The 14,943-nt window shown below is 34.7% G+C and overlaps 1 protein-coding gene across 5 annotated transcripts in view; it reads left to right on the plus strand.

Moving 5' to 3' along the window:
* DPY19L4 (dpy-19 like 4) overlaps positions 1-14,943 on the plus strand; it is a 44,745-nt gene that overhangs the window by 2,192 nt on the left and 27,610 nt on the right. For 2 of the 5 annotated variants that reach the window (XM_072949472.1, XM_072949473.1), the window contains exons 2-7: positions 2,643-2,753; positions 3,563-3,755; positions 7,937-8,061; positions 10,286-10,376; positions 10,654-10,775; positions 10,890-11,035. In XM_072949472.1, the coding sequence (XP_072805573.1) occupies positions 3,719-3,755; positions 7,937-8,061; positions 10,286-10,376; positions 10,654-10,775; positions 10,890-11,035 (521 nt within the window). In that variant the 5' untranslated portion in view covers positions 2,643-2,753; positions 3,563-3,718. Of the gene's footprint in view, positions 1-1,774; positions 1,887-2,642; positions 2,754-3,562; positions 3,756-7,936; positions 8,062-10,285; positions 10,377-10,653; positions 10,776-10,889; positions 11,036-14,943 lie in introns of those variants that run through there. The other 3 variants (XM_072949474.1, XM_031691168.2, XM_072949475.1) reach the window with 3 other exon arrangements.

Below are 14,943 nucleotides of genomic sequence, written 5' to 3' on the forward strand. Positions count from 1 at the left end.
AAACACGTCTGTGTGCTAGACATTGTTCTAAGTACTTTCCATTTATTAGGTACTCTACTTTTTTTTCAAGATACGTTATTTTGTGTTCACTATATTAAAATTAAACTAAATTGTCTATTTTACTTATACCCAAATGTTCTCTATATTGCTTTTTGCTCGTTTTTCCCATTCACCTGGATTCTCTTCATCGTCCCACGTTTTCTCTAAATAAATACTCTTTGGGAATCTCTTCTTCTCTTGTTGCTATAGTGGGTCATGGTATTTATATTTGTGTTTCCCGGAAGAAATGTTAAAACAAAGAAAGAAGTGACAACCTTGTGTAGAAAGCAGTATTAACACTGCACTTGAAAACTGCTAGGTGTATCTGCAAGCCTGTTTATAGCCCTGTTAACTCTCTCATGTGAGGAGCACTGGGCCAGAGACTGACATAGCAGGTTATTTTGGTGACTATGTTATCATTTTTATTTAGTTTGACTTTTTCTTTACAATGCAAAAAGTATAAGATAGTGAAAAGGAAACCTGAATTCTATCCCAGAGCTTTGTTTTCAGAACTAATAATCTAGTTTGTGTCTTGCTTTGGCCTTTGTTGCTTATCCACCTTTCTGGGTGTTGTTTATCAGTTATGAAGTTATAAGATCAATGTAGAGGAAATGTAAAATTTACATCCAGTCAGTTTTGTTTCATCGCGACAGGCAAAAAATTAGTTTTGGGGACAAGGTTGACGATATTGGTTAAAAACAATACTGTTTTCCCACTGTTTGCTCCCACAATTTAATGCCACTGAGATTGGCATGTCTTAAAATCAGTGCATATCTTTAATATGGTAGTGTTTTTTCCCCGCTTGAAATGCTGTCAGTTAAAACGTATGGCATTTTAGAATCAAGAAAATATAGTATAGATCTTTTATAGATTGTTTATTTGTATGATAAACATTGCTAATATAGATTCTTGAGAGATGACGGATTAAGATATGTGTACTTCATAAATTATTTGGGGTTCTATGCAAAATTTTTGTGTAAATTGTACTTTTATAAATAAAATCCATTTATGTGCACAGAGAACACTATTAAAGTCCCTGTACGGTGATTCATTTTATAGGGACTTTTTTTTTTATAAATCAAAGAGAAATTTATTTTTAAAAAGGAAAGTAATAGCTTTTTCTAAAGAACACTTTTTTAATGTGAATGTCTCCTTCCTTCCCAATTTGTCTTTATCTTAAATATGTGCTTTTAGGCTCTGTCTAATAAAAAAGCCCTATCCTGTTGGTCACGTAATTCGTTACCTACCTCAACAGATTTATAAACTTGATTTCTGAAATTACCCAATTAAATTTTTTAAAAATTCCAATACTATCAATGTGTTTAATTATTCATGTGTAACTACTACGTAAACATCTGTGGTTATATTTTTTCCTTGCATTCGTTTTAAACAAAAGTAAAAATGGTAACTTGCACCTGAAAACTTCATTTAGCTTTACGTAAATCTTCACTCTTGTTGACTGCTTCTAACTTTTGGTTTAACCTGTAGCAGGGGAAAATTAGAAGGGAATCGTGAAGAAGGAATATATAAGTATTTATCAGTTGTCTCAGATTTGTATGCAGAAATGGTCAAAATCCATGGTATGGCTTTTCTAATGTCATTTTCTAATGTATTTACTGGCTTTACTACTTAACATGACTGTAAAATAAATGATAGATAGTACAGAAATGGTTAAAAATTAGTCAGACACTATCTAACTAAATAAACAATATATTTTCCCTCCTCTTTTTAGACTCTTTTCATAGCCTTAAGTCATTACTAAGAGAAAAGAAAAAACTCTTCTCTGCTTCTATAAAGAGATAGATTCTTGCACCACCTTAAACCTTGAAAGGCCATCATAGTGTCCTGTACGTACACGACATTCATAGTCCACCTCATAAGAATTAGAGGGAGGAAAAGTAGTTAAGTTGAATATAGTAAATTCCTGTTTAATTTGGTTTAACTGGTTTGGAGGTACTTTCTGCATTACATTTTTTTAAATAGAAAAAGATATAGGAAGAGTAGATAGTCTAATACTGGGAAAAATTTTCTGAGTTTCCCAAATGTAGGGATTTTTATAGGTTTATCCTATTTTCTAATACCTAAATCTGTGAAACTGTTGAGTGATAATGATACTACAGCAGTGTGAAATTCTGCAGAATGTTCAGGGTTATTTTAGAAAATGAAGTATAGTTTTACGATGAATGTATTTTATTATATATTTTGATTTTTTAAAAAATTGTTAACTCATGAACGATGCATTTATACTCTCAGGTAACTAGAATAATAAGTGAATTTGTTATATAACACTGTTCTCCCATCATTCTGGGAAAGAGGTTGCTTATTCTGTGATATTTTAAAAATTGAATCGTCTCAGGAGAAGAACTTGTTGGTTTATCAATAGGACTCTGAAAACACAAGTTGGAGGCAGAACTTGTATTATCTTTTTGTTTGTAGGAAAGGAAAGTTTTGTAGGGAGTACTAAAATAATTATGAAAAAAGTTACCTTTGGCACTAATAGGTCTCTGTGGGCCTTTTCCTTAGTATAATAAAAGTAAATCAGTCTGTGATATAAACAGAATAATTTGATACGCACATTGCAATAACTTCTCAAATATTTTAAGGACCAACTATAGAACTGCGCCAAAGAAAAAAGCCAAAGTCTTCCGAAAATAAAGAATCTACCAAAGAAGAGAAAATCACTGACACTCCAACTCCCGACAGAACTCCAAAACGTAAGTTAGATAGATTGGGAGGTTTTGTGCTATTACAAAATTAGTTACGTGAGGTAGTATATTTTATATTAATACTCTAAGTGTATCCATTTATTTTGTCGTAAGCGTGTGGTGATAGCAGTCATCTTTCATTAGGTCTTGCTGCAGAATAGTTCCTAAGTCTCCCTGGCTTACAACAAACATTTATTTCTGATTAACAGTGCATGTTGTGGCTGCAGATTGGCTGATGTAGCTTCGTATGTCATGGAGGAACACTCCCTGTTTGGGACGTGTTTTCTTGTGGCCGAGGAAAAAGAGCAAGAGAGCAGGCAGAGTCATGCCTCTAAAAGCTCTGCTGAACTGCCCCTTGTACTCACATTCTGTTGGCCCAAGCATGTGATGCAATCAGGCCAGTGGGATGGAGAAGTCTAACTACAGGGAAGCATTGCAGGTCACATGGTAATGGGCAGGGATGAAAAATCTTTTTATAGGAAAGTACAAAATAGTCAAGAATAATAATAAGTCTACCACAGTCTGGACTTTCGGCCATAACTATTCTCTTTTCTCCCTCAGACAAAATATACTTGGTACCTCCCCCACCCCAAGGAAGACACTCAGTCTTTTCCAATCAAGGCATCACTCCTGAAGCTCAAGGTCTTATCTCCATCAGGGTCAGCTATAACTCATTCTGATCCAGAGACCCATGAACTAAAAAGACAAGTTATCTGCTCTGTCAGGGGTCCCCAAGACCACCCCCATGTTCAGAGATTAGCTAGAAGGAGTCACAAGTCTCAGAATACAGCCATCTTCACAGCTGTGATTTATTACAGTGAACAATACAGGACAAAATCAGGAAAAGGAAAAGGTCTTTGGGCTGAAGTCTGTAAGAAACTTGGCAGATGCTTCTAGTGTTACTCTCCTGATGGAGTCACCCCAGGAGTGTATCATTCCTTCAGCATCAAATTTTGACATTTGTATTCTTGTCTATGAAGTTACTGGAGTATGGCGCTGGCTGGAATATAGGTAAAAAGCCAACAAAATTGTTCTTTTCTTTGCAAAATGAGTGATTTAATTTCTAAAAATTAAAGTATAATTAATGTACAATAAGATGCATAGAATCATAGGTGTTTAATTAAATGAGTTTTGGTACTTGAATACAACTTAAATAAGCTGTAGAACATTTCTGTGTCACAGTAAGTTCTTTTGTATCCATTTCTGTTATATTTCCGCTGTACCCCCAAGATAACCACTCTTCTGATATTTTTCAATATTGATTAACTTTGCATGTTCTAGAATTTTGCATAAACGGAATCATACAACATATATGCCTTTGTGTCTGGATTCTTTCACTTAGCTCACTGTGTTATCCTTTAAAAGTATAATCATTTTGAAAAATTCATTCATCTTGCTGTGTTTGTCCCTTTTTCATGCCGGACGTTTGAGTAATTTCCAGTATTTAGCTATTATGAATAAGACTTCTGTGAACATACTTGTACAAATCTTTTTGTGGACATCTGTTTTTATTTCTCTTAGGTGAATACCTAGGAGAATTGCTGGCTAAGCTTAGGGAGAGATGTACTGTCAAAAGAACTGCCAACCTAGATTGTAAAGGATACAACTATTCATGTCTTAAAATGATGAATGAGTCCCAAGCTTTCTACATGCTGGAAACAGGCTGAGTAGCTGCTCTTACCATATCTTTCTTTGCCTTTGGGAGAGAAGTTGGTATTTGTGACTAATGGGGCAAACCCTGGAAGACCCTTCCATTGTTCCCAAATGTTTGCTCTTATTCCTGAAAGTGGATTATGCATTCTGTCCCTTACCACGTGGCTTGGAGTGCCTCTCTGAAGCCAAGTATTCTTCCCTACCCCATTGTCCAGTTTATCAGCGTGACTCGCCTGGGCCAATGGAGTGTGAGTGGAAGTAGCAGTGTGCTGGTTCTAACCAGAAGTCGCAAGAGGCACTGTATTTTTTTGCCCATTCTCCTGCTCTTTTCCTATTACGAGATCAGCATGTCCCAAGTAGGGACTGATCCCATCCTGGAATTCTGAAGATACAAGAAGAGCCACAGCTAATCTGAAGTCTGGAATTGAGTGGAGAGGCCCTGCTGGCCCAAAATCCATAGCACATGAGTGAGAAGTAAACATTTGTTCTGTAAGCCACTGACACTGTGGGGTCGCTTTTCTGTTACAGAAAAGCTGACTAATAGAGTGGTCATTTAAAACATTTTGGAAAATACAATATAAGAAAGATAATAAACAATCCAGAGATAACTATTATAAAATAGTATTTTCCCCAACTACAAACATATATTTTTGGGGTAGAAAACATGAAAATCAGAGAAAAGTATAAAAAATATGCATAATTCCTGTAATAACTTTTTAAAATTTCAGCAATTATTGCTTATATTTTTTTCAAAGTGCTTATACTTTTTACTTTTTGTGAAATTGAGTCCTACGTTTATTTTCTTTTTTTTTTAATGTCATTAGCTTTTTTCCGTACTTGAAATATTACTTGACTATATCCTATATTATGGATATTGACATTTATGTAATGTTCTTTTTTTCTTTTTTTGTGCATGATCAGCATTTTACAAATGAAGAGACTGGAACATATAGAAGTTATCTAATTAGGCTTGTTTGTGACTCATAACTTTAAAATTGTTTTTAACTTTTTTTTGAGGAGGGGAGGTTTGTTTGTTTGTTTAAACACAGAGGTACTGGGGATTGAACCTAGGACCCTGTGCATGCCGAGCTGTACCATCCTCCCCAATATAACTTATTTGGAAGTCAGTCCTTTGCTTTTCAGTTTTCCAATTAAAGTGATAATTTTTAAGAAATAATTTACAGGGCCCAGAGCTCTTTATTTTCTCTAAAATATTTACACTTCTACCAAACACTGATAGCTTGATTCCAGCTTTGATTCTAGTATCTTTCAAAAGCAAAATAATACTAAGGTAAGGCATTTAGACATAGGATTTGGTTGAATTTTTTTTTTATAATAGTCCTTGATAATTGAGATTAATTTGCCCTTACCTAAGACTTGATTAAAACAAAACAGGAAAAGATACATGTTTAGAAACTTTGCCTTGTTGCCATGGTAGATAAGTTTTCTTATTAATTTCTTTATAGTTCACATTGTGTCAGCATTGCTTTAATTAACTACCTTGTATATTTTTGCAAGTATGCTTCTGTAGGCTAATACAAATAGCTACTATTTACTGATCTCTTTCTATGTGCCAGGCTAAATGCTTTCCCCATGCTATTGGAAACTAATTTTGAAACAATTGTGTAATGCTCAGTCTAATATTTGATTTATCGGGTAGTGTCCTTGAATATAGTTCTTATTAATTTAATGATATGTGGCTAGTTATTCAATTTAATGTCTCTAGTATGCTATGCAAACAAATATTTATTAAATAATGTTTTGAAAATAGCTAAGATTTTAGTTTAGCTAAATTAATAACATTATAAAGATAAACTTGTCATTCAGTAACAACACTAGGCTTTGGCCCTTAGGCCTGGGCTTATTGTACTGAATCTTTTTCTTTTTTTCTTACAGTTTTATTGAGATACAGTTGACATAGAGCACTGTATAAGTTTATGGTACACAGCATAATGATTTGACTTACATACACCATGAAATGATTATCACAGAAGTCTAGTAGATATCTCATATAGATACAAAATTAAAGAAATAGAAAAAAAATTTTTTTCTTGTGATAAGAACTCTTAAGATTCACTTTCTTAACAACTTTCATGTATAACGTATAGCACTATTAATTATATTTATCATGCTTACATTACATTCTTAGTTCTTATTTATAACTGGAAGTTTGTACCTTTTGACTGCCTTCATCCAGCTCCCCTACCCCCCCATTTGTGCATCTGGTAACCACAAATCTGGTCATTTTCTCTATGCGTTTGTTTGTTTTTGAAGTATAATTGACCTCCAACTCTGTTAGTTCCTGTGATACAACATAGTGATTTAATTATTTCTGTAGACTTCAAAATGATCACCACCATAAGTCTGGTTGCCATCTGTCACCATACAAAGATGACACATAATTATTGACTATATTCCCCATACTGTACATTTCATACCTGTGATTCATTTATTTTGTGCCTGGAATTTTGTACCTCTTAATCTTCCTCACCTGTTTCTCTCCTCCCCTCACTCCTCTGTTCTCTGGCAACCACCTGTTTGTTCTCTGTATCTGTGACTCTGTTTCTGTTCTGTTATGTTCATTTATTTTGTTTTTTAGATTCCATATATAAGTGAACTCGTACAGTATCTGTTATTCTCATATTGAATCTTAATAGTTATAGCGGGAATAAGTCATCCTGTGTGTAGAAAATCTAAATGTGCTTTATGTTTTCATCAAGAAATATTTACATGTATATAATAGTTGTATATGATGTTTTAAAGACATAATCATCAAAAGTCATTGAATTGTCTACTTTAAACAGCTGTAACTTATTGTATGTAAACTTTTTCTCAATAAAAAAATTGCTTGATAAGGAAAAAATAACAGTAGTAATTCCAAATGAACCTGTGTTTTTTTCTTTAGATATTTGGTAGTACAGTCCTTTTATTCCTTTTAAAATTAATAGACTTTAATTTTAAGAGCCATTTTCAATTTGTAGTAGAATTGAGCAGATAGTATAGTACAGAGTTCCCATTTTACATACCCCCCCATGCAGAATTCTCCCTATTAACATTTTATATTGTATGGTACATTTTTTACATTTAATGAATTGATATTGATACATTATTTTTAACTGAAGTCCATACATTATTCAGATTTCCTCAGTGTTTGTCTAATGTCCTTTTTCTGTTCCAAGATCCCATCCAGGATACCATATTGTGTGTAGTTATCATGTCCCCTTAGACTCCTCTTGGCTGTGACAGTTTCTTAGGCTTACTTTATTTTTAATGACCTTGACCGTTTTGAGGAGCACTGGTCGGGTGTATTTTAGAAAGCCCCTCTATTGGAATTTGTCTGTTGTTTTTCTAATACTTAGACTGGGATGATGAATTTTGGGGAAGAAGACCACAGAGTTAGAATGCCATTTTTGTCACATCATATCAAGGGTACATACTACCTTCTTTTTCTTTTCTTTCTTTTTTTTTTTTCACTTTTTTTATAAGTGCATAATTATAAATATCAACCACATCTGATTACTTTTAATGTGCTTTTTCAGATATATTACTTCAGCGCTTTGCAAAGATTTTCATTGGCTGTCTCGCAGCAGTTACCAGTGGTATGATTTATGCTCTCTATTTATCAGCATACCATGAACGGAAATTCTGGTTTTCCAACAGGCAGGTAAGAAGCAAGAATTTTGAGCATGTGAAAATCTGTGTTGATATTTAATATTAAATGTTGGGTTTTCCAGGGAGCCAGACTATATGTATGATAAGTATGACAGGTGCTTTCTTATGTTATGGCTGTGAGCCATTAGAAACCAAATGGTACAGAAGCTGTTTTGAGTCACAATATCAGTCTTGAAAAATTTAGTAGAACATGTTTTAAGGTCATAGAATAGAAACTATGAGGGTGCTTTCCTTCATGCAATTGATGTATGAGGGACTTTTGATGACAGTGAAATGTTATGGAGTCTAGTCAGCTTTTTGGGAGTTTTAGTAGTTTACATTTAAGAAGTTTCAGCCTCAAAATATTTTAATTTTTGAATTGCATGATTTGACTGTTTTGAGGGGCTGAAAATGATTAACAGGCATAATATTATTAAAATGTTGCCTCATATTAGTATGTTTAATGTTTAGCTTTAAATTGTGTGTAATCCACAGACTCTTTACTCAGTAGTTATATTCTTAATTCATTTGACCTTTGAATAAGTTCGTTTTTAGACTTACATTCACAATCAAATGTATTTGTAATATGTGTTGGCAAAGTTCACAGTATTATCCTTTGACTCTAAATTTTTTTTGTTTTTGTTTTTAGCCCAAACCCTTTTGTTGTTGTTCTTATTTTTTGAGCAAGTAGTCAAGCTGACTAAATGTTTTTAAACCTTTGATTTACCTAACACCACCGAAACGTTTAACTGAATAATTACTGAGCCATATTGATTTGACCAAAGCTGTTATTTTAGCATATCTTGCTTCCTTGAAAATGTTATGAAGATTAACTGTTAGTAGTTCTCAACACTGGATGTACAATAAAATCATTTGGGAGCTTTATAAAAATAACCTCCCTCACGGATTCTTAGGGAGGGGTGAGGGGAGTGTCTAGGATCAGTATTACTTACAGTCTTTCCACATGATTCCCTTGTGTAGGCAGAATTGAGAACAACCAAAGGTTTGAAAGTATAGAAGGCATTCATCAAGAACCTTGTTTTCAAATTTGGCACAACATTGTAAAATGATTATAAATCAAAAAAAAAAAAAAAGAACCTTGTTTTTCAGACCATTGTGATGAGACAGAAGCATTGGCATCTGGGAGCTTTTTCAGGCTTGCAGATTCTCAGCCACACTTCAGAGTCAGAATCTGTGTTTTAATAATATCTCTAGGAGTTTTATATGTACATTAAAGTTGAGAAGCACTCAGGAGTTTTACGTCTTTGAAATTTTAGAAAGAAACAAATCTGTATCCATTTATAACAAACCATTTTAAGGAAATTTACTTAGATTAATAAGCTCTAAATGAGAGAAAAAAAAGATTTCCTGATCAAATAGATCTAGGAAAGACTTTGTAGAGATTCACAATGCATAATGTATACTGAAACTCTGAGAAGTCTTGCAATAAAGAAACCCATTTACCTGTTTAATCTAGCATTTCACACAGCTTACGTAACTGCAGAACTCTTAGGAGACGCCCATTTATGCCTTAGGAAGTTCTGTTGATCAAACTTCGGGGAAACATTTCTCATATCTTTTGTATTAATTGATAGATATTGTGCATGAAAATAGGTTTCATTTTAAAAGATTTTATAGATTTATGAAAGCTTGATTCAGCATCAAAAGCACAAGCTTTCAGTGTTTTTGACCATCTATATTCTTGGTTCTATGTAGCCTAATTTTAGGAATTTTAGGATTTACTTACATTTCTAGAAGTTTATTTGAAAAGCAATGATTAGTTATCTTCTGCTCTTGAAAACTAATTAAGGGCTTGCTGTTGTGAATACATAGGGAAGCAGAATAGCAGTAGAATATAGAACTTTCTTCTTAAACTTATAATTTTTATGGACTTCTAACACCTCAATCATCATCTTTTATTACCTGCCATACTATTCTTGTGATCCATATGGCACTTCTTTGGGTTTTCCTTCTAGATTTTTCTTATATATAATAGGTAAGTAACCTATGCATTATAATACATTTTCAACCTGAGGTGTTTCATTAAAATGATTGCCAGATTGTTGAAAAGTTTAACCTTATTAATATAGCCACTGGTGATTAAAGGAAAATTCAAACATGTCTTTGCATAAAAGCATAAATAAATGGCATTAGTTTGGAATATGAGAAGAGAAAAAGAAGGTTGCAGCTGAAATTTAAGACACTGGTATTTAAATAATCATTTTATTTTCTTTTAGGAGCTTGAGCGAGAAATCACATTTCAGGGCGATAGTGCCATTTATTACTCTTATTTTAAAGATATGTTAAAGGCACCTTCCTTTGAAAGAGGTATGATAACCACATTTGTATGTTCAATAACAAAATTTTTCTAAAATAAAACATTGTTCTTCTATGTGGGAGCCCTTGAATGTGGAGATTTGTCTCAGAATATAGGTATTGCTCTTTTTTGTAGGTAATTTAAAAAATTGGAAAAATGAGGCACAGAGTATTATATTTTGAGATCTTTCTTGATAATAATTTAAAATATTTGATGACCTCTGAATAACATGTTTAATTCTTGTAACAGCAGAATGAATGATGTGGAGGACAATTTTTCTCACTTCAGGTGTTTACGAACTGACACACAATAACAGAACTGTATCTCTGAAGACTATAAACGCCGTGCAGCAGATGTCTCTGTATCCAGAACTTATTGCCAGCGTTTTATATCAAGCAACTGGTAGCAATGTATGTGTTTCTTAGGACTTTAATATTTATTTTCTCACATATTTACAGATCCTGAAAATTATACACTGTCATCCTGTCATCTCCTTCACTCTCTTTATTTTCTTCCTCAATTAGGAGATTATTGAACCAGTGTATTTCTATATTGGCATTGTTTTTGGATTGCAAGGAGTATATGTTACTGCTCTATTTGTTACAAGTTGGCTTATGAGCGGAACTTGGCTAGCTGGAATGCTCACTGTTGCATGGTTCATAATTAACAGGTAAGAAAGGTGTTTTTAAATAAGTCTTACAATTTTGTGGCTGTGGTAGTCAGAGTTCTAAAAATGCCTCCTTCCCCCAAAACCTTCTGTGCTCTGATTCCTGCCTGTGATGTATGATGGGACATCATTCCTGTGGTTACGCTATGCTGTACAACATAGTTGACCTTAAGGTAGGAAGGTTACCTGGTGGGCCTGATCTTGTCATATGAGCCTTTGAAAGTGGGCAGCTTTCTGTAGCTGGTATAGAAGATACTTGAAGCATGGGAAGCCTTGTTGCTGGACTGAAGTGAGGATGAAATGAGCTCTGCCAACAATCAATGAGCTTGTAAAGGGACTACAAGCCCCGGATGAGAATGACAGCCTCGGTTGATGCTGGGATTTTAGCTTAAGGAGACCCTGAACAGAGAGTCCAGCCAGACCGTGCTGGGTTTGTGAGCTAATTTGTATTATTTTAAGCCGCTACGTTTGTGGTCATTTATCATACAACGGTTTAAAAATAATCCACCCACCTCTATCACTCTTTTTTCAGACACAGCAGCGTTAGTGTACGTGGACATACCTCCTCTTCCCTCGTTTCTTTAAAATTGATGACGTAGGTTCAGGAAAAGAAGGAAGAGGCACCAGATGTGTCACTATTAAGTTAACTACTATATTAGTCTATTACAGTGTCCTTTGAATTAATAAATCTATTCCTTTTGGTGATCAAAGGGGCCTCAGTTCTTTAACAGTGAGTACAAGGAGAGTGGGGGTTGGAGCTTCTTTGAAATGGAGGACTGGTTTGAGACATGTCATAAAAGTTTTCCTGGCATTGATCAGTGTCAAACATTTATTTATTTATTGTTAGTTAGTTAGTTTGTTTGTTTGTTTGTTTGTTTGTTTTTGCAGGGGGGAGTTAATTAGGTTTACTTATTTATTTGATTTTTCAATGGCGGTACTGGGGATTGAACCCAGGACCTCAGACATTCTAGGCATGTGCTCTACCACTTGAGCTACACCCTCCCCCCTACAAACATTTATTTTTTGAATGATGCTTTTTTTGTTTTGAAAGTGCCTCCTTCTCACAGCACTTTCCCCCCATAACGCTTAACATGATTAAATTTGAAAAAAAATGAGACATTTCTTCTGTTACACATTTCCTTCTGGCATCTACCAGATGAAAAATGTGATATTTTCAGGTTACTGAGATTCAAGTTAAGGGCTGTATCTCTTACAGGGATTTGTTCAGTCACATGCTGGCAGCAATTTGATGTAAGGGATTTTCAAAACCTTCCTTAGAAGTTTTTAAGTACAAGGCAGGGGAGAGTATAGATCAGTGGTAGAGCACATGCTTAGCATGCATGAGGTCCTGGGGTCAATCCCCCTTACCTCCATTTAAAATAAATAAATAAGCAAACCTGATTACCTGCCCCTGCAAAAAAAACAAAAGAAAAAAGTTTTTAAGTATGGCTGTCCATCTTTATAGTTAAGTATATTTCTTCTTAAAAGTACAGGGATGAACGATACTTTATTACTACAAAAACTATATGTACATTGTGGAAAATTGAGACCAGCAAAAATAAAATAATAATTTCATATTCTCACCACCTAGAGACCACTCAGCATTGTGTATATCTTTGTGCATATTCTTTTTTAAAATTATTATTATTTTTATTTATTTTATTTATTTTTTGAAGGGGGAAGTAATTAGGTTTATTTATTTACTAATTTTTTTAGTGGAGGTACGGGGGATTGAACCCAGGACCTTGTGCATGCTAAGCATGTGCTCTATCACTGAGCTCTATCCGCCTCCCCCAATTGTTATTATTTTTAATTGAAGTATAGTCAGTGTACAATGTTGTGTCAGTTTCTGATGTACAGCATGTTTCAGCCATACTCTTTGTGCATATTCTTTTGGACTTTTTTCTATGTGTGTATGTGTGTATATCTTTGTGTGTATATATATATTTTTAACCAAGATGAGATATATTACACATACTGTTTTATATGCTGCTTTCTTTATTCAGAAGCCTCTACCTTTTTATTTCAATAACTTTTTATCTTTTCTAATACCTAGTCCATGTTAGAGTTTCCTGGGTTGACCCCAAAGTACAGTCTGTAGCTGGTTTATCCAAACCAGTATTTAATCCAGGACTGCGTATTACATCTGGTTCTTACATACCTTAATTCCTTTTAAATCTAACATAGTCCGTTTTTTTTAATGACAGTTGGCTTTTTGAAGGGACCAATCAGTTGTCCTACAGAGTATCCTACCTTGTGGATTTCTCCAGTTGCTTCCTTGTGGCGTCGTTTAACTCCTCTCTGTCACCTGTGTTTCTGTAAGCTGGAAGTTATATCTAAAGGCTTGATGGATTCAAGATAAACAATTCTCGTTAGCATATATTGTAGATGATGTGTTTTTCATGTTCTGTGACTTTACAAGTTACATCGTATTTAGTTGGCCTAACCCTGGTGAAGCTGAACTTGACTGCTGGTTTGAGGGATGACAGTCTGATCTCTCCACTGAATAACTATGTTTTCCCCTTATGACTCTAAAACAATCTATGTGGTGTTCTGAGGCACCAGATGAATGTCCTTTTCACCATTAACCACTTACCTAAGGGTTATAACTCCAGTTGACAATCTTTGCTGAAATTTCACAAGGGCTTATAAAATTATATTTTTCTATTTTCAGTAGCTTTATTCACTCTTCAGAAGTAGAATTTTTCTTTATTAACCAGGTTCTTTGGTTACCTTTAAATTCAGTTACTGTTAGAAAGTAGACAAATGCTTAACCTCATTTTAGTTACCAGTTGCTATGTATGAGATAGTTTTTAATAGCTGTCTCACATAGTGACAAAAACTTTTTCTGATGTTCTCTTTTTTTAAGCATCTTTCCATACATGGGGATTTGCATTGATTCAATAGGGCTAAAATACATTATCATCATTGCTTTTTTTGTTGCTCTAATTGTTACGACTTTGGTAGATAAGAGTCCTTTCAGGCTGGCTTCTGAGTTCTTTTGACACATCTTATTAATCTCTGAAAGCTTTTTTGCTTTCTGGCTCAACAGGAAGAGCAGGCTCACCTTGTACATTCCTGTGAAAGATTTGGAATTAGCCTCTATTCTATGGAGCTCTGGCTCCTTTTAGCGTAGAGTCGTGTTAGAGAATCTGGTGTGGGGTATAAGATGACTTCTTGTTAAGTCAGAAAGTGCCTGTTAGAGAATATTTTAAATTGCCATGTGCTTTTCTAAAATTCCATTAGGATTCATTGTTAGAAATCTTAACAGCACACTCACAGAAAGTTATTTTGGTACTCATAGACTAGGTCTAGACATGTCTTGCTTTTTAGAGTGGAAGAGTATTTCATACCAACAAGCATTATTTAAAATAGAAACATTTAAAATAAAAACCTTCTAAAAGGATTGATTTCTTGATTATGTAATGCACTAGTTATTACTGCATAACAGGTCAACCCAAAACTTAACAGCTTGAAAAAACAAACATTATTTCCAGTTTCGGAGGGTCAGGAATCCAGAGTGGCTTAACTGGGTGGTTCTGGCTCAGGCTTTCTTGTGAGGTTGCAGTCAGGAGTTGGCTGGGGCTACTGTCATCTGAAGGCATCACTGGCCTGGACCATTTCCTCAGCTCCCTTGTGTGGCTTTTGCAGGAAACCTCGGTTCCTTGCGGGCTGTTGGCCTGGAAGGCCTTTGTTTCTCATCATGTGGACTCTGCAGAGGGCTGCTCACAGTTGAGCTGCTGGCCCCCTCTAGAGTGAATGAGCCTAGAGAGAGTGGAGTGAGTCACAGTGGAAGCCAGATATCTTCTATAACCTAAGCTCGGAAATGACAGAACATCACTCTGCCCTTCTCTGTTGGTGCTGCAGGCTAACACCGGTGCAGCGTGGGAAGTGGCTGCCCAGGGCGCACT

Source organism: Vicugna pacos, chromosome 25 (assembly GCF_048564905.1).
Source record: "Vicugna pacos chromosome 25, VicPac4, whole genome shotgun sequence".
Lineage (NCBI taxonomy): Eukaryota > Metazoa > Chordata > Mammalia > Artiodactyla > Camelidae > Vicugna > Vicugna pacos.